Source organism: Podarcis raffonei, chromosome 3, assembly GCF_027172205.1.
Source record: "Podarcis raffonei isolate rPodRaf1 chromosome 3, rPodRaf1.pri, whole genome shotgun sequence".
NCBI lineage: Eukaryota > Metazoa > Chordata > Lepidosauria > Squamata > Lacertidae > Podarcis > Podarcis raffonei.
Window position 1 is genome coordinate 112,407,671 of NC_070604.1, and position 20,389 is coordinate 112,428,059.

The 20,389-nt window shown below is 45.1% G+C and overlaps 1 protein-coding gene across 2 annotated transcripts in view; it reads left to right on the forward strand.

Moving 5' to 3' along the window:
- Window positions 1–20,389, forward strand: part of ACYP2 (acylphosphatase 2) — a 69,017-nt gene that overhangs the window by 1,274 nt on the left and 47,354 nt on the right. Inside the window, exons 2-4 of one of the 2 annotated variants that reach the window (XM_053383639.1) lie at window positions 2,463–2,479; window positions 5,485–5,594; window positions 7,326–7,924. In XM_053383639.1, the coding sequence (XP_053239614.1) occupies window positions 2,463–2,479; window positions 5,485–5,594; window positions 7,326–7,485 (287 nt within the window). In that variant the 3' untranslated portion in view covers window positions 7,486–7,924. Of the gene's footprint in view, window positions 1–2,462; window positions 2,480–5,484; window positions 5,595–7,325; window positions 7,925–20,389 lie in introns of those variants that run through there. The other variant, XM_053383640.1, reaches the window with a different exon arrangement.

Here is a 20,389-nt window from a genome sequence, read left to right on the forward strand (position 1 = left end):
TGGAGCGAATGCAGGCTGTGCAGCTATCACAGAAGCCAGGACAGCAAGAGGGATTGCTGCTTTCACTGCGCAGCGATCCCTCTTGCTGTTCTGGCTTCTGAGATTCAGAATATTTTTTTCTTGTTTTCCTCCTCCAAAAACTAGGTGCGTCTTGTGGTCTGGTGCATCTTATAGAGCGAAAAATACGGTACTTATCCTGAAGCGTATTTATCCTGAGGTATGACTGTATATCTGAAGGAGCATCTCCATCCCCATCATTCTACCTGGACACTGAGGTCCAGCGCCGAGGGCCTTCTGGAGGTTCCCTCACTGCAAGAAGCCAAGTTACAGGGAACCAGGCAGAGGGCCTTCTAGGTGGTGGTGCCCGCCCTGTGGAACACCCTCCCATCAGATGTCAAAGAGAAAAACAACTACCAGACTTTTAGAAGACATCTGAAGGCAGCCCAGTTTAGGGAAGCTTTTAATGTTTGATGCATTACTGTATTTTAATATTTTTTTGGAAGCCGCCCAGAGTGGCTGGGGAAGCCCAGCCAGATGGGCGGGGTATGAATAAATTATTATTATTATTATTATTATTATTATTATTATTATTATTAACATTGGTAATGAATAAGGGAGAAGCAGAGTAACAAAATGGGGCAAGGGGAGGAGATTAAAGACGAGGTGTGAACTGGAGCTGTTGTGCCTGTAGGTTAAAGACATGTTTACTCACAAGCAAATCCTATTGAGTTTAAATGGGTTTGCTCCCCCATTAGTGGGTTTAGGATTACACAATCCTATTGATGCCCACTCTGAAGCCTCATTGAGTTCAATGGGACACTCCCAGTCAGGGTGCATAGGATTGCATTCTAAGGGTGGTGCCAGATGATAAGGGCATTTCACCATTGTGGAGCCACTACAGAAAATTTATTTAATTTTATGTTTCTTACTTTTAAATTCTGCCTTTCTTCCATCATGGGACCTCCCAAGTCATGTGGTTCTCAGGCAGCCTCCCATTCAGGGACAGAACAGATCTGAACCTATGGTACTTCGCTTCAGCAGAGTGGTGGAGATTATATACAGTGGGAAGACATGGAAAAAATTATCTTCTGTATTTAGGATCCATAGCTAAAAGGTGGCCAGGATAGAGAGAGTGACTAGATGTGAAGAGAATCAGTAACATAGAAGTTAAGAATGTATGTACAATGACTTTGGATCCACCATGTATAAATTATATGTTGTATAGGGATCCCCCTGTACCCCTTTCATGAACTTCATTGACCTATCATCAGGAAAACAAATAACTTTATATTATAAGATGTTGCAGCTTCACTGTTAAATTTATTTGCTTACATAATTCAGCTTATACTGTATATATGAGTTGGAAACCCAATCCTAAACAAGTTTACTGTGACACAATTCATCCCGTTACATTCAACAGAGTTTCCTGCATTGCAAGTATGCTTAAATTTGCAGCTTTCATCCACAGGTGCTTAACCAAAGTTATTATGGTGTAAGATGCAAGGAATGGTAACCAGTTTCATACACTGGGCAAGATACATCTAAAGAGATATTTAATCCCATTGATTTCACTGGGAAACAAAGCATATGCCATTTAAAGTAATGGGGCTGTTCCCTCCTGCTAATTGGCAGTGGGAAGCAGAATAATGAGGGAGGAGAATGGAAAAAGTGAATGCAACAGCACCAGGTAGTGGACAAAAATAATTGTTGTTGCTACATTTCCTGCATGGTACTGACTTCATCCTTTCCCCCCAGCTGCAGAAAACAGGCTAGTCAAAAGAAAAGCTTTAAAAATGACATTCTCTGGTCTCAGTTCAGCTCTTGTTGCATATAACTATTCAATTAGGTTTATTTTATATATCCTGGCTCAATGAGACTTTCAGGGCAGCTGATACACACATACACATATACAAATCACAAATAAAACCACACAAATGCTGACAAAAATAAATTCTATAAGAGTCTTGTAAAAACAAACATTTATTTACTTATTTCATTTTAGATTTACATACATGGCACACAAACAACTTCAACAAGTAAGCTCATTAATTCTTACCAACCCAGCAAGTAAAATAACCAGCGAACTTTTAAATAATAAAAACAACTGCAACAAAACCTATAAAAGTAGATAAAAATGCCCCCTGCATACGGCTGTGTATCTCCATTAAATTCAGACACATTCATAAAGATCAGTGGCACACAGCTGAGCTTCATGATGGAAACACACTCCCATTTCTACAGCAAATCTATATCTCGCTTGCTACATCAGAGGACATAGGAGTTGTTCATAATCATCTGATAATTTGCAAATAGTTATATCGAGCACAACAAAAACTTTGTGGCAAACATGCATCACTTACTATCAATGTTTCTGGCAGCCTGTTTCCTGAACATACTAAAATGTTGCTGTACTAGTCTGAATAAAAAACATTTATTTTCATGTTCTTTTTATTCTTTCCTAGGTGTCTGTTTCAGAATGGTAAGACAACATGAAGTACATCAATCTTTCATCGCTGCTGTATCATATTTCTAAGAATAAAAATAAGGCCTGTGGCCTGTACAGAGACCCCAAGAGTCTATAATGCCAAGTTTTCAAAGCTAATCTGAACAGTTAAGTATTGTGTGTCTGTGGTATGTGTTTTAACGGAGATCCTTTTTTATAAAATGCAGTAGAACCCTGATTTTATGAAAACTAGTTGTATGAACAATACATTTATGAGCCATCTTACTCAACCAGATGAGAAAGAAGCACCACGGTACGTGTGCATGAACTTTAACTTTGTGCAAAGGTCTCATAGACTTAAAAGTTTTTGTCCCTTGATCTTCCCGTGGCCCCAAACATACAGCATGGAAAGATTGCGTATGAGCAACACGCCGTTTTTCACAGTGACCAAGAAACGCAAGCGAACTGTGCTCACTTTCCAAAGCAAAATAGAGATTGTGGAAAGGTTGGAGAAAGGCGAAACAGCAACAGTGTTGGCGGAGGAGTTTGGAATTGGGAAGTCCACAATTTCGCAACTCAAGAAAAACAAAGACACACTCCTGCATTTTGTCTCAACGATGGGGAGCGAAAATGGCAAAAAGAAGCGGAAGACGATGAAATGCGCAAAGAACTCGACGTTGGAAGATGCTCTCTATGCTTGGTTTTCCCACATGAGAAATATTGGAGAGCCAGTCTCAGGCCCACTTCTGTGTGAAAAGGCCTTAGAAATGAACAGGAAATTGAACGGCAACCCTGACTTCAAGGCTAGCTCAGGATGGCTGGCGCGGTTCAAGTCTCGCCACGGGATTCACCATCTTGGTGTTCATCATGAGAAGCTTTCTGCTGATCAGCCAGCCACTCAATGCCTCAAAAAAGATTTCAAAACAGAGGAGGACTCTGACACTGAGAGCATTTACAACACTGTTGTCGTTCCTGGACCCTCACATTCAGAAGCTTACAACGCATTAGAAATAGCTCTGCAGTGGCTGGAAGATCAAGAAGAAAGTGATGTGGTACAGCTCCTGTTTTTGAAAAGCCTGAGAGATTTGGCTGCAAAGAAGATAGCGAATTCTCTCAAACAAAAATAAGATCACAACTTTTGGCAGCAAGAAAAGACAATAATAAAAACTTGATTCTTGATGTAGTCCCATGATAGATCTGTTGCTGTTGATAATGCACTGTATGACTGAAAAATAAATCAATAAGCATTGCAGTTTGTCTTTCTCAAAGCACTGTAGCTGCTGTAATGCTCAAAAGCACAGTTTTCTGAACTTTATTTTATGAACTCCTATCTCCTCAATTAGTTCATAAAATCAGGTTCTACTGTAAATACTGTAAATGTGGACACATGTTCCTGTTAAAATACAATGCCCTTGAAAACTAGACAAGGCTCTATTCCTCTATTGCCTCTATTCAAAGCTTGTGGAGGGTCTCTCTGGGCCAGATGTCAATCTGATAATTTTAAGTGGTGTTACTGAGAGCTTGCAGATAGCTTGATAATTTCTTTGGAAAATGTTAGCCTTTGAGTCTTGGTCTGAGCAAATGATTTTATTTATATGCTGGTGTTGGAAATGAAAGTAGAGCTCCAGAGATTTGCAAGTGATTTAAGAGATGGACCTTAATGGTTTAATTTCTTTCTTAATAGCTGGGCTCTTTGCAGCTAAGATCCCACCTATTCTCTTTTGCCACTTTTGGACATCTTGGGGGGAGTAGCTTTGGAAACAAAATGATACATGCTTTCAAGATGGGAAGTCGGAAACCATATACAACTGAGCTAATGTTAATTCAGTTTTTCCTTTTTAGTAGATTCCAATGAACTATGCAACATGTTCTGTGTGCCCAAAGCAAGTTAATAACTATTCAGATACTAATGAGCTTTGTTCTGGCACATGCAGCACCTTCTCCTTCTCTGTGTCCCGCTATCAAACCCAGAAGTCTTAAATTAACCATAGTTTCCAGTTTTGTCCAAATTAGGAAACTGTGGCGAGCAAGTTGGGAACAAGCCAAGTTCTTACACCAACTTCAAATCACGGTTAGATTCTGGTTTGTTCTGAACTTGGTAACCACGGTTTCCCAGTTGGAACGCCAACAGTGAATGAAAGTTAAATGAAGACTTTCTGCCTTATTGCAGCATGCAACTTGTCTTTTTTCCCTTAGTAGTCCAACTTTGTCCTTTTAAACTTAAGATGCCTTGCAAATTATGTTAAGAGGAACATAATAGAAGTGCAAGCAGTGTACTGTAAAAGTATGTAAAATTTTATTTTTAAACAGCAGTGGGAGAATGTAACCTCAAATTCACTCTTCCAAGAAATGCCCCATCATAAAGTTCTAACTGCAGGTGTTAAGCACCCATGTCAACACTTGGATGATCTTACACAGGCATAGGCAAACTCGGCCCTCCAGATGTTTTGGGACTACAACTCCCATCATCCCTAGCTAACAGGACCAGTGGTCAGGGATGATGGGAGTTGTAGTCCCAAAACATCTGGAGGGCCGAGTTTGCCTGTGCCTGATCTTACATCTGTGTTTTATAAGCCAGATATGAAACAGCCTTTTGGTTTTACACACAACTCCTTTGTTCCTTTCTTTATTGCACACCTGGATGCAAAGTAAAGATTGCTAACTCACCATAGTTTCCTATTTTGTTGAACCAGGAAACTATGGTGGGCAGTTTCTACACAAGCCAGGATCCTTGTGTAGATGATCCTTTATAAATCATCATTAACAAAGTTGGGTTTTGAATAATGGCTTGTTTCACAGCCAGTAACCATAATTTCTTGGTTTGGATGAAACAGGAAACTCTTGAGACTTCCACAAAATATGACTTTTGGGGGCTGCAACTCCATGTTTGTTGGTCCTCTTGAATCCTTAGGAAAGAAATTGTGCAGAAAGAAATGTGATGTTTTAAGGCTGAGCTGCATTATATGATTTCAGATACTGCATAAAATCTGTGTATCTTCTTCTTCTCCCCCCCCCCCCCGTTACCCATAACCCTCAACCAGTATACAGAAGATAAAGCTAGGAAAATGGGAGTAGTTGGCTGGGTTAAAAATACCAGACAAGGGACGGTTACTGGCCAGGTACAGGGTCCAGAAGATAAAGTACAGGAGATGTAAGTACAGCGTTTCCTGAAACATGTGCTGTGCTGGCTTCACTAACTTGCAGGATTGGTTAAAACGCTTCTGCCGATTAACAAAATGGCTTGGGGAAATGATATTGAAGCTCTAAACTGGACTTCCTCCAGGTCTTAAATGAAACAATTTGCTCACATGGACTTATATTCAACCTTGCGTTAAGTAAGTAGTTCGGTCAAGCCAATGATGTCTGTCAGCACAGTGGAGCTCCCCCAGTCCATGGCACCCCCTGTATCTGCTCTGGGGATCCTCTCAACCCTCTGGATCAGATTTGGGGATGGCGAGAAGAGGGTGAATATTCCCATTGTGCTAGTGGTAATCTGCACACATGAAACTACAGTGGTACCTCGGGTTAAGTACTTAATTCGCTCCGGAGGTCCGTTCTTAACCTGAAACTGTTCCTAACTTGAAGCATCACTTTAGCTAATGGGGCCTCCTGCTGCTGCCGCGCCGCCGGAACATGATTTCTGTTCTCATCCTGAAGCAAAGTTCTTAACCCGAGGTAATATTTCTGGGTCAGCCGAGTCTGTAACCTGAAGCGTATGTAACCCGAGGTACCACTGTATTACATTGGATACTGCCCTAGATGTGTAAATTAGAGAGATTGGCTCTGTTGTCACTTCCAGGTGACCAGCTTATTAAGCATTCACCCTAATTAATTTGCTCAAAGTGTGTAGAGGAAGTTAGACAACATTGGCTGTTTATTGAGCATTCATTCTGATGTGTTTCTTGGGGAGGTTTTCCAGCATTGCGTCAAATAATTATTACACCATACTTTTCAGTGCATTTCCCTGTCACACTTCTTATTGCAAATGTCTGATTTTATTTTATTTTATTATTTATCACATTTATATACCACTTTTATCTTCCAAAAATCTCAGGGCGGTGCACATGATTCTCCTCCCCATTTCATCCTCACAAAACCCCTGTGAGGTAGGTTAGGCTAAGAGATGGTGACTGGGCCATTAGCTTCATGGCTGAGTGGGGATTTGAAGCCTGCTTGCCCAGTGTTGTGCAAGAGCTCCATATCTGCTTTAATTGTACCACCTGGATTTGCTGGCATATGACTGAATCCTGCCTGAAAATAGCAATGGCTTACAAGCGCCCAGAGACAGAGCGGTCTCTCGCCAAATAGTTTCCTATTAAGGGAACCAGCATAATTGCTGCAGCTGTGGCTTCCGTTTATGGAGGTGACATGTGACGCCCACCTTCCTAAACAATCTGAAGTCTGCCCAAGCCCTGCAGAAGGAGGGGCTGTTGATAGAAGACCACCTTAGGGCTTCCATTTGCTAGGCACTGTTAAGGATTCCTATTAAGAGTCCTCCTTCCTTTTGTTATATGGGTTGCGGGTGGCACTGTGGGTTAAACCACAGAACCTAGGACTTGCCAATCAGAAGGTCGGCGGTTCAAATCCCGCGACGGGGTGAGCTCCTGTTGCTCGGTCCCTGCTCCTGCCAACCCAGCAGTTCGAAAGCACATCAAAGTGCAAGTAGATAAATAGGTACCGCTCTGGCGGGAAGGTAAACGGCGTTTCCGTGTGCTACTCTGGTTTGCCAGAAGCGGCTTAGTCATGCTGGCCACATGACCCGGAAGCTGTACGCTGGCTCCCTCCCTCGGCCAATAAAGTGAGATGAGCGCCGCAATCCCAGAGTCGGCCATGACTGGACCTAATGGTCAGGGGTCCCTTTACCTTTACCTTTGTTATATAGCTGTTTCCAGCTTTCTAAAGCGCAGGAGATGGGGACTTGTGGACAACCAGCCCATGTCTCTTGGCCCCAAGCAAAGGATGGCATTCAAGGTGGAGTTGGGGCCTGCTGGTCCCTTTTGGTTTGGGAGCTTGCTGATGACATCGTAGGAAAGCACATGTGATCTTTGATGCGAAGCTTGGATGCAATCAGCTCCACACACACCCATTTGGCCATACATCATCAGTAGCCCCAGTCGTGCCTATGGGTCAAGCCTAAGCTATAGGAGTCAGAAGAAACAATGTGCGGAGCTTTTTCATTGGAAAATATTGCAGAGCTGTTTGAAGAATGAACTGAATCTGCACCATAGGGAGAGCAGGGGCTCCATAGAGTTCTGAGTTCCATAGAGTTGTTTTTGCAAATAGCCTGATACTTTCCAGATATTTAGACTGCAACTCCCATCAGCCAAGATCGATACACATCTGTGTGATTATTTTGCATGATTTGTCCTGCTGTTTTTACTATGGATCATTGTTTACTTTGGTTGTGATAATTAATCTAGTGGGTCAAGGAACTGTGCTTGGCACAGAAGTTCCAGCCCCAAACACTGACAATTGTATTCACACACCCCTCTGACCTCATTCATCAGCTGCTGCTCACACGCTTTTGAACAAATCTTCAAAAAATGAGGGATAGAAACTTGGTGGGTTTTTATTAAGTTGCACCCCAAACCACATTCTGAATTTCTGCATATTCATGGCATACATGCATTCATTATATAGCAGCCGTAGTCAATATGGTGTCCTCAAGAGAATATTTGACTCCAACTCCCATCATCCACAGCCAAGATGGTTCCGTATTGGCTATCCCCAAAGAACATCCTGGATGGCCTGGGATGGATCCTGAATAACTTGAGCAGTCCTGCTGGGAGGTGAGGGTGCAGTCCCTTTTGTTGCCGGTTCCTCTTATAACGGTGTGAAAACAGAACTCCAAACGTGGCCAGGTGCCAAGACAAAAAGGGTGAGGGCAGAGGGTGGAGACTTGTTAGTCTAGTACTTGGAAGGAAGAAGACGAGAGTACTGAGTAATGCTGGGGAAACGGAATGCAATAAATCAAAGGCATTCTAATTCTGTTGTGTAAGGCTGATTAGAGGCAATTAGTTTGGTAGAAATGCTGTATTTCTGCCAAGATTGCTGATCGTTTCGCGTAATACGTGATGGGGCCGTTAATTTATGTGTTGTTTTGATTTCAAGATAGGAATGTCATATTTTTTTGGTCTGGGGACGCAGATAAAGACCCAGGGATACAGTACTTTAAAAAAGGTGGTGGACCAGCTTTTAAATTGATTGCATGGGGGAAGTCAAGAGGAGCTGATTCAGAACAAATCATCAGGTTGAGGGGGGAAATATTTATGATTGTTCAGGTGTGGGTGAGGTAGAACTAGACACTTAGAGGGCAGGAGCACACAGCAGCAATTCGGAGAGCCAAAACTCTGTAGGGTAAAATGCATGTATCAAACACATTTGGAGAGAGCCCCTATTTATGTGCTGATGCACTAATGCTTGAGACTTCCAAGCCAAGATGTGTGAGTTGGAGGGTTGGGTCTTAAGACAAGACATAGATACAGTGGATATAAAGGAAACTTGGTGGATTGGAGAAAACCAGTAGGACATGGTTATCTCTGAATATAAACTCCATAGGAAGGGACAGAGAAGGGCATTCTGGAGGTGCTGTTGCTCTGTATGTCAAAGAGGAAGTTTGAAACCCCACAGAATCGCTGTGGGTGGTGATACCAGGATCCAAGAATAATTGAGCACTGGAGCAGGCATGTTGACCTGGCTGAAACGCTCAGGGTCACCTCGAGATGGAGAATGAAAACGAAGAAGCACCCTAAAGAGGAAATGCTGGAGTAATGGTTGAACTTCAGTTCCCTTCAGCAACCCTGGACTTATAAGTGGCACCCAGGAGCTGATGCAAGCTGTAGGTGTTGTTAAACCGATATTAAGCACAGCACTATCTGATTTAACAGATATGTATAAAATCGTAACTGTAGAGTTGGAAGGGACCTGAGGATCATCTAGTTCAACCCTCTGCAATGTAAATGGACAGTTGCCGAGAAAATGCGAGAATGTTGATCTAACAAAAATACATACCTTGTCTCAAAGATCACTCTCTGAGGACTGGAAAGTGGGCAGTGTAACAGCAATTTTTGAAAAGGGATTTTGGGGGATCCAGGAACTTACAGTTTGTTTAGCGTAACACCTGTTTTAGGAAAACTGATGGGAAGTATTATCAAACATAAAATTAGAAAGCTTATGGATAAACAAGTTTTGCTGAAGCTGAACTAGCATGGCTTCTCAAAGGACCTAACTTTCTGAGCTCTAGGTGGAGCTGTTTGATGGGTAATGGTAACATGCACCACACTTCTCATTGATGTTCACCTATTTTTAGCTGCCTCCTGAGACAATCTCTTCTTTCCCTGCAACATGGGATCTTTCCTCCTACTGCGTCTTAATAGTCCCTGTGTTGCCAATCAAAAAGGGCCATTGCTCAGTGGTGGAGCATCTGCTTTGCTTGCAGTAGTTCCCAATTTCAATCTCTGGGTAAAAAAAGGTAAAGGTAAAAGACTCCTGGATGGTTAAGTCCAGTCAAAGGCGACTATAGGGTTGCGGTGCTCATCTCGCTTTCAGGCCAAGGGAGCCGATATTTGTCCACAGACAGTTTTCCAGGTCATGTGGCCAGCATGACTAAACAATGGAACACTGTGACAGAAACCAAAGCGCACGGAAACACCATTTACCTTCCTGCCACAGTGGTACCTATTTATCTACTTGCACTGGTATGCTTTTGAAATGCTAGGTTGGCAGGAGCTGGGACAGGGCAAGGGGAGCTCACCTCGTCGTGGGGATTCGAACCGCTGACCTCCTGATGGGCAAGCCCAAGAGGCTCAGTGGTTTAGATCACAGCGCCACCCACGTCCCCTTGTCTCCAGGTGGGAGTAGGAGAGAACCCGGCCTCAAATCCTGGAGAAGCTTTGCCACTCAGTGTAGACAGTACTGAGCTAGATTGACCAATGATCCGAACAAGCAGCTTCCTAAGAGAAGCAGCAGTTATTAGTGCCCCTTTTATTTTCACTGATTATGGGGAGATCATCATGGTAAATATATCACTACAGCAGAATGCTGTCACAAGCAATACAATGTGCACCTTTCTGCTCCTTCTTTTTCTTAGGGGCAGGGCATTTCAGAAGGGACGTCTTTTATAGATCAAGGAGAGGATACTGCACTCTTGCATCACCTAAATGCCACCTGTTTCATGTCCTTTATTATTGCTATTTTTAAGAGCGCACGTCAACCCAGCACAAAGAAAAACATGGCCGTTCTTTAAAGCACAGCCCACATTAATGCATCCAAATGCCAACAGCTTGTCCTTAGAAAAGGGGTGAGGAAATGTCTTTGTCCCGAGGGCCACATTCCCTTATGGGCAACATTCTGAGGGCCATATGCCTGTGAGGGCCAGGGCAAAAGTAGGCAGGGCATCAAATGCGAACTTCACTTTGGTACAGTAGGTTTGTTTTGACACCCAGCCAGCCTTCTCTATCCTCCCTCCAGGGAGGCAAGAGGCATGATATGAGCTCAAGGATACCTTCTAGCCTGGCAAAAGTACTCAAGGAGGATGCAAAGCAGGGATTGGGAAGGGGCATAGCTGTCAACCGTCCCTTATTTGGCGGGAAAGTCCCTTATCCCAGCGCCGTGACCAGCTGCTGCCCCTTATGTCCCTTATGATGTCCCTTAAATTTCCCGGGTTTCAAAGGAAGCAGCTCCTCTCCCTCCCTCCCTGCCGGCCAGGGAGGAGGGAGGCTCCAACTGTGTTGCTTGGCTGCGTTGCTCACCCAATAAGGAGTCTAAGAACGAATGGGGGGTGGCGCTTGCATGCCTTGTGCCGATCAAATCGGCCATGTTGCCTGAGGACTCGCCTTTGCTCAGCGCTTCCCAGTGGAGAGGTGACGGTGGTTTTCCTTGCTGCGTCCCCTTTGCTGGGTTGCTGTGCTGTGGGAACCACTGCTTGAGGCTTCGTTTGGCTGCTGGCTGGGCTTTCTGCCTTTGGCTCGGAGGGGCTCAGAAGTTGAACCTCCCTGTGCTCTGAAAATCCCCTTTTTTGGCTGCTGATCCCTTATTTTCGAGGCTGCTGGTGCCTTATTTTCAAATCTGTAAGTTGACAGCTATGGGAAGGGGTAGAGAGTGTGTGGCCTGGGGAGATTCCTTGTTTGGTCCCCAGGCCTGAGGTTCGCCATATGTATCCCCAGTCCCCCAAGGCTAAACTGAACAAGCACATCTGCAGTGAATGCTAAAAAGGTCAGGGCTGCAGGTGGAACCATCAGTAGTAGTAGTAGTAGTAGTAGTAGTAATAATAATAATAATAATAATAATAATAATAATAATAATAATAATAATTTATTTATACCCCGCCCATCTGGCTGGGCTTCCCCAGCCACTCTGGGCGGCTTCCAAAAGAATATTAAAATACTATAATACATCAAACATTAAAAGCTTCCCGAAACAGGGCTGCCTTCAGATGTCTTCTAAAAGCCTGGTAGTTGTTCTCTTTGACATCTGGTGGGAGGGTGTTCCACAGGGAAGGCACCACTACCGAGAAGGCCCTCTGCCTGGTTCCCTGTAACTTGGCTTCTCGCAGTGAGGGAACCACCAGAAGGCCCTCGATGCTGGACCTCAGTGTCCGGGTAGAACGATGGGGGTGGAGATGCTCCTTCAGGCCTGTCCAGCAGATCTCAAGGCATGGCTTGGCAAATAGTGGAAGAGGTGCTTTTGACATTAACATATGAGAGTGCTGGAGGTGAATTAGTTAAACAAGTTACCCAATCAGAACCCACGGGGGTGGAGTGAGAGGGACTGTAAAACCAGCTCTGGGAGGGGCGAAAGGGGAGTTCGTTGGGAGTTGGGTGGTTGGTTGGAGTGAATTGGGATAGAGTCTGTGGGTAGGTTGAGTTAGTGTAGCGAAATAAGCTGAGTCAGGAACAGTTAGGGGCTAGGAAGACAAGTAAATATCTGAGAGGTGGTTTAGTGAGGGAGAGCAGGTAGCGGAAGTTATAGGTCTGGATAGGCACCCCATGAATGTAATTGACTGATACCGTTTATGAAACCACACGCTTGTTAAACTTCAATAAATAAACAGAAGTTTATGTTCCAATTTAACCCTGACTGGACTCAGTATTGTACCAGGTAGGGCCTGGGTGGTGGCAGCGAGAAATCAAGTGGTGGCACAGGGATCAATAGACGGTGAAACGTCCGGGGACCCTGTGTGGTCGCCACAGTGCTTACTTATATATACCCTCATTCTCATTGAGCTCAGCCCTCACACAGGGAGGTAGAGAGAGATGCTCAGCTTCTGGTAGGCACCAGCCATCAAAGCCGTTGAACGATTGTTCTCTGTGGCACAATGAGTCAGTGCATCTGGCTGTTAAACCAGAAGGTTGTTGGTTCGAGCCCACCCAGGGATGGCTGTGGGCAGGATTCCTGCATTGCAAGGGGTTGGACTAGATGACCCTGGGGTCCCTTCCAACTCTACAGTTCTATGATTCTATGATCCTCTCCAAGGTATTAGAGCTCACTAAGGTATTAGAGCTCACTATTAGACTTTGAGACATCCCTTGCATGAAGTTAAAAGTCAATTCAAGTGCTTTGCAGTCTTGGGTCCCCGGACACTGAAGGACTACAACTCCCATTATCCTTGACTATTGGCTAGACTGGTTAAGGATGATGGGGTTTGTAGTCCAACAACAGCTAGGGACCTGTGGTTGACGAAACCGATTTTATCATTGTTCATTTAACTACTTCAAAATATTTCAGGGCAAAAACTGAGAAGACTCCTGTTTCGTTGATTTTTGCTTTTTGTTTTGGAGAGGCACAAATGGTAAGGCGTTCTTAGCTGTGCTTTTTGATCTGTAGTCCAAAAATGAAGCTGTTCCAATTGTTGCTATAGTAACCTGCCAAGATACGACAGGCCTTCCTTTTTTGGTGCGGAGCTTGTTCCACGTTACGTTGCAGCATAATTCTCATTTCCAGAGCAGGAGGTAGGAAGCTTGCTGGAGGTGGAGGTAAATTTATTTTCCAGAGCAAGGACAAAATGTAAATTTAGAAGCGATTGAAAAAGGCTGTTCTTTCTTCCTGCCAGAGGCTTTAAGTAGTAACCGTGTTCCTAAAGGGTATCATGCCTGATGGAAAATTTGAAGAGAGAGCTGGCAATTGATGAATATTGCCCCTCAGCTGAATTAACACCATTGGGATTTTCAATAATAATTCCAGCAGGGTTGCAAACTGACCAGGAAAGAAATGGCCTGGCCTGTGCTTTGTCTGCACTCTCTTAGTACCCTGGTCTGAAAAAGCAGGTGAAGCATGCATGCAGAAAAGCATCACTACCTTCTAAAGCAGACCTTTGTTGGCAAGGTGCCAACAAAGGTCCGTATAGTTAAAGCTGTGGTTTTCCAGTAGTGATGTATGGAAGTGAGAGCTGGACCATAAAGAAGGCTGATCGCCGAAGAATTGATGCTTTTGAATTATGGTGTTGGAGGAGACTCTTGAGAGTCCCATGGACTGCAAGAAGATCAAACCTCTCCATTCTTCAGGAAATCTGCCCTGAGTGGTCACTGGAAGGACAGATCTTGAAGCTGAGGCTCCAGTACTTTGGCCACCTCATGAGAAGAGAAGACTCCCTGGAAAAGACCCTGATGTTGGGAAAGATTGAGGGCACAAGGAGAAGGGGACGACAGAGGACGAGATAGTTGGACAGTGTTCTCGAAGCTACCAGCATGAGTTTGACCAAACTGCGGGAGGCAGTGGAAGACAGGAGTGCCTGGCGTGCTCTGGTCCATGGGGTCACGAAGAGTCGGACACGACTAAACGACTAAACAACAACAACCACTTTCTAAAGCAGGCTTCCTCAACCTCGGCCCTCCACATGTTTTGAGACTACAATTCCCATCATCCCTGACCACTGGTCCTGCTAGCTAGGGATCATGGGAGTTGTAGGCCAAAAACATTTGGAGGGCCGAGGTTGAGGAAGCCTATTCTAAAGTCTGTGGAGCAAGCTGCTGCTAAAGGTACAGGAACAGCATCCAGGGGGGGAAAGTTGGCAATGCTAGATTTCTGTTTTGGTCATGTTCCAATGTACCAGAGCCTTGGAATAAGGAGGCTTGAGGCTTAAGAAACCAAACCAGCTGCTGAATGTCTGTCTGGCTACTGTGCCTTTAACAGTAACTTGATCCGCAGATAGGGGAAAGTTACGATGCTTATCTGCAAGCCATGACAAGGTTCACCTGGTGATTTACTCTGATTAAGCCACTGTTAAAGACAGAAGAGAATATTCAAGCTTGGTCGGACTATTGGCCCATCTCATCAAGCATCCTGTGGCCAGTTGTGACCAGCCAGATGTTTTGTGGGAAATCATCTGCTGACAAGGCCACAGGCATGCCCTTCCATCAGTTGCCCCATCAGTGAGGCGGAAAAGCACCCACTTCAGCCATCAGTGCTGCACTCCCACGGAGAAACTGGGAGGCTGGGTGTCCAATCCTGAGATCCATTGAAATATGCATGTGTTGAAGGGAGTGTGGTGTAGTGGTTAAGAGCAGTAGTCTCGTAGTCTGGTGAACCCGGTTCACTTCCCGCTGGGTGACCTTGGGCTAGTCACACTTCTCTGAAGTCTCTCAGCCCCACTCACCTCACAGAGTGTTTGTTGTGGGGGAGGAAGGGAAAGGAGAATGTTAGCTGCTTTGAGACTCCTTCAGTTAGTGATAAAGCGGGATATCAAATCCAAACTCTTCTTCTTCTTCAATGTGGGAGACACTGAGGCAGTTCACCCTGGGCAAGAAGACTTATGCACTGTGTATTCGAGGGGAGGGATATACACGGAGACTTTATGCGGGCACCATAGGAGATATTGGCAGGCACACTGGCACCAGTGGGCACCACGTTGACAACCTACTTCCCCAAGGCAACCAAGCAGCGTGTAAGGATGTCTTGCTCTGAATCTACTGTTCAACCATTCCATAGACTGTTTCCAAATTCCAGTAATTTGATGCAGCAAACGTTCTGGTTGATGCTTATCCTCATTGCTTCATATGTTGCTTGAGTTGAACTGACTACTGATCTGTTTCCAGGTTCAGTTCAAGAACCCTGAAAGCCCTGAATAGATTTGGGTCAGGCTATCCAAATGACGGTCTCTTTCCCTATGATCCTATGTACCCTTGTAAGATCTGCTGGGAAAGCGCTGTTGTGTGTCCTGAGGACTGTAAATGACATTAGAATGCAAGAAGAAATTGGATGAATGGAGATTTTCCGGGAGTTTTGTTTTAAAGAAAATTGCAAGTGTGGTTTGGATCAGGACCTTTGCCCCTGCAATGCCCTCCTCCCACAGTGGCTGCATGCTTTTAACCCAGGCATAGGTAAACTCCGGCCCTCCAGATGTTTGGGACTACAATTCCCATCACCCCTAGCTAACAGGACCAGTGGTCAGGGATGATGGGAATTGTAGTCCCAAACATCTGGGGGGGCGGAGTTTGCCTATGCCTGCCTTAACCTGTTCAGTGCAGGAAAGCAAAGCTGACAATTTTGAGTTCTTCTCCAGAGTTTCATACAAACCGGCATCCACACACACACACACACACACACACACACACACAATTTCTGTTAGAATTTTTGCAAGCCCTGGTTGATCATGTGCATTGCTTGCAGTAGGGCCTAGGTCTGCTATCCCCAGCTGGGTGCCCTTTGGGTGTTTTGGACTACATATCCCATCAGCTCAAGCTGTGTTAGGGTTGATGGAAGTTATGGTGCAAAACATTTGGAGGGTACAAAGTTGTGAAGGCTTCCATAGGTTCACCAGTCCCCGGAATCTCTTGGATCAAGCAGTGGTCAATGATGAAAGACTTCTTCCTGAGACTGACCCTTAAAGGGCTGCTACCAGCCAGAGTAGACAGTGCTAGGCTAGATGAACAAATAGTACCCCCAGGCAAAAGTCATCTTTCTATGTTCCCATTTCCTTAAACTTTGTCTGATATTGTTTGCACCCAATTTGAAGGCCTGTGTACCCATTTTAAATGCTGGCAATTAAAGTAATCAACATATATTAACGATTCTCTCCAAATTCATGGAAACCAAATTCCCACGGAGCTGCTGTCCCTCATTTGTATGAATGTGACAAAATTCTTTCTGCCAGCTGAAGGCTTAATACAATCTCTTAATTAGGATTTTGCAGAACGTCTCCTCGCAGAAGCTGAATCATGACATTTTCTTGGCTCTTAAAGGTCATTTTGCATGGAAATGCCACAAGCTTTGCTAGCTAGCTAGCAATTGTATATTAGTCCCCCCCCACACACTTTCAAAATGCATTCACAGCAGAGTTGTGGAGTTTATGCTCTTAGGTGCGTCCCAAAAGCCATTATTTACTATTCCAAAATCTGTAATTAACTTCCATAATTTTAACGAATGTTACTTCCAGCTCACCTTCCATATTAATCTTTTTCTACAGCGTCTCACACCCAATTTTGGACATAAAGGTAAAGGGACCCCTGACCATTAGGTCCAGTCGTAGCTGACCCTGGGGTTGCGGCACTCATCTCGCTTTATTGGCCGAGGGAGCCGGCGTACAGTTTCCGGGTCGTGGCCAGCATGACTAAGCCACTTCTGGCAAACCAGAACAGCGCACGGAAACACCGTTTACCTTCCCGCTGGAGCAGTACCTATTTATCTACTTGCACTTCATGCTTTTGAACTGCGCAGGAGCTGGGACCGAGCAACGGGAGCTCACCCCGTCGCAGGGATTCGAACCTCCAACCTTCTGATCAGCAAGCCCTAGGCTCTGTGGTTTAACCCACAGATCCACCTGCGAATTTTGGACATGTTGTTTAGTTGTTTAGTCGTTTAGTCGTGTCCGACTCTTCGTGACCCCATGGACCAGAGCACGCCAGGCACCTCTGTCCTCCACTAACTCCTGCAGTTTGGTCAAACTCATGCTGGTAACCTCGAAAACACTATCCAACCATCTCGTCCTCTGTCGCCCCCTTCTCCTTGTGCCCTCCATCTTTCCCAGCATCAGTGTCTTTTCCAGGGAGTCTTCTCTTCTCATGAGGTGGCCAAAGTACTGGAGCCTCAGCTTCATGATCTGTCCTTCCAGTGAGCACTCAGGGCTGATTTCCTTAAGAATGGATAGGTTTGATCTTCTTGCAGTCCATGGGACTCTCAAGAGTCTTCTCCAGCACCATAATTCAAAAGCATCAATTCTTCGGCGATCAGCCTTCTTTATGGTCCAGCTCTCACTTCCATACATCACTACTGGGAAAACCATGGCTTTAACTATACGTACCTTTGTTGGCAAGGTGACGTCTCTAGTTCTCAAGATGCTGTCTAGGCCTGTCATTGCCCTTCTCCCAAGAAGCAGGCGTCTTTTAATTTCGTGGCTGCTGTCACCATCTGCAGTGATCATGGAGCCCAAGAAAGTAAAATCTCTCACTGCCTCCATTTCTTCCCCTTCTATTTGCCAGGAGGTGATGGGACCAGTGGCCATGGTCTTTGTTTTTTTGATGTTGAGCTTCAGACCATATTTTGCGCTCTCCTCTTTCACCCTCATTAAAAGGTTCTTTAATTCCTCCTCACTTTCTGCCATCAAGGTTGTGTCATCTGCATATCTGAGGTTGTTGATATTTCTTCCGGCAATCTTAATTCCATCTTGGGATTCATCCAGCCCAGCCTTTTGCATGATGTATTCTGCATATAAATTAAATAAGCAGGGAGACAAAATACAGCCTTGTTGTACTCCTTTCCCAATTTTGAACCAATCAGTTGTTCCATATCCAGTTCTAACTGTCGCTTCTTGTCCCACATAGAGATTTTTCAGGAGCCAGATGAGGTGATCAGGCACTCCCATTTCTTTAAGAACTTGCCATAGTTTGCTGTGGTCGACACCTCTTCAAAGAGCATGTCCATATTAATACTGGCAACAAACAGCCCAATCTAGCCCAAAGAGGTATTGGGCTCCCATTAATTCCATGGGAGAATTAAGCAACTGTTTTAAGGCTGCAGTCCCTGTACCCAGGTACCTTGGTGTAAGCCTTAGAGAACTCAACAGGAGTTACTTCTATGCACCCTGGCCCACAAGAAGCCCATTCAACAGCCCGCTGTGAAAAATTTGCAGCACACTTTGCAGACAAAGTTGCTCGGATCCTCTCTGACTTGAGTGCTGTAGTTGAATCAGGTCCTGTGGATGTGTCTGGCTGTTGCTTGTCCTGTGGCAATGAAAGCATTTCAGTTTGCGGAGCCTGAGGATGTGGGCAGCATCCTTAGAGAGGCGAGAGCCACCATGTCTGTGCTATAGCCTTGCCCATCCTGTAAGGTAGGTTCGACTGGGCGTCAGTGACAGGTTGAAGATCACCCTGTGAGCTTCAGGACTGAGCGGAAATTTGAACCCTGGTCTCCCAGTTCCTAAGTCCAACCCTCTAACCCAGAGCTTTCCAAACTTTTCATGTTGGTGACACACTTTTTAGACATGCATCATTTCGCAACACTGATTCTGTTGTGCTAGCAAACCTGGGGTTCAACTAACCCCTTTCCAGGTGCATGGGGAGAGTTCGTGTGACACACCTACACCCTACACCCGACACACAGTTTGGAAAGCTGTGCTCTAACCACTATAGAACACTATCTTTAATCTGTGTGTGTGTGTGTGTTGTGTTGTGTTGTGTTTCCCAGATTCCCCACCGGCTCCTATGGAATGCTCGCCTATCCTTCCCTCTGTTATGTAGTGAGTTGAATAGGATCCAAATTGCAGCAGTCTGATTGGTCCTAGAACAATAGGATTCCGAATGCAGCAGTCTGATTGGTCCTAGAACAATAGGGTCCAGAATGCAGCAGTCTGATTGGTCCACAGGAGCCACCCAATCCAACTCCAGGTGGAAGTGAAGCCGCAACCTGATTGGCCTACAGGAGAATCCCGGAATTAGCCAATCACATGCGGCCCATTGTGTAAATAATGTATATAAAGCAGACATTTCGGGAGAACTTGCATTCCTCACTTCTATGAGCTGAATAAAGAGCATGAAATCCACACTCGACTCTGAGTATATTTCACCTCTCTATTCATTTTCACCCCTGTGCCCTCAGGAGGCCTCCGTTGCAATCTTTCCACCCCCACCCCCACGTCGCTGGGAGGATCAGGCACAGGCTGCCCTGGCAATGAACTCCCCCCCCCTTATTATTATCCCATCACTTGTTTTTGGCTCCAGGCTCTCCGTCCCACTCCCTTTGAGAAAGCGCGAAGGAGAAAAGAGGAAAGGAGGAGACTGATGGCAACAGCACGAAGGAGGCCAGGGAGAAGCACTCAGGAGTCAAGAGCCCGAGCCGCTTGGCATGCAGAGCGCGCTGGCAGTGTCAGGGCATGAATTAAAGCCCACTGTAGTCGAAGGCTCTTCAATGCACTCGTGCGTTAGTCAGTTTGCTCCCTGTGTCAGCACTTTCCCCAGCTTGGAGTGCCTTTGTGTTCTTTAGCTGAGCTATAGAAGCTGCCCTTTAAAGGGAAGAACATGAAAGGGGCCCCAATACATCCATGGCAGCTGCTTTGCATACAGAAAGCCCTAGTTTAATCCCTGTCCTCTCCAGATGAAGTGGTATTTTGGATAGCCGGGTTGCAAAGGCTGCATAGTTGCAAGAACTGAAGCCATTTGGACCCGTGGTCTTGTTTAGGGGATGGACGAATCCGATCAATTTTCGTTTCGCCTAAGTGCCTCATTATTCCAGCCTTAAATTCAGCTTGCAACATTCCCTTGCTCCCTCCCACATAAGTTGAACATCTATGTCTGATCTTAAGCTTAAGCGCTCTCAACAGAAATGGACATGCTACTTAAAGGAAGAATTGCATTTCCCCAGCAGCAAAGTCTTTGCATCCAGCGGAAATGCTGTTCCCCTTGCACCATGGGCACTTCCTGTAGAGGAGACAACCAGAAGCTGCACAACAAATCACTAACCACACATTTACTGAAAAAAGAATAAATGAATGATCAGATGACCGGGAAACTAATTAGG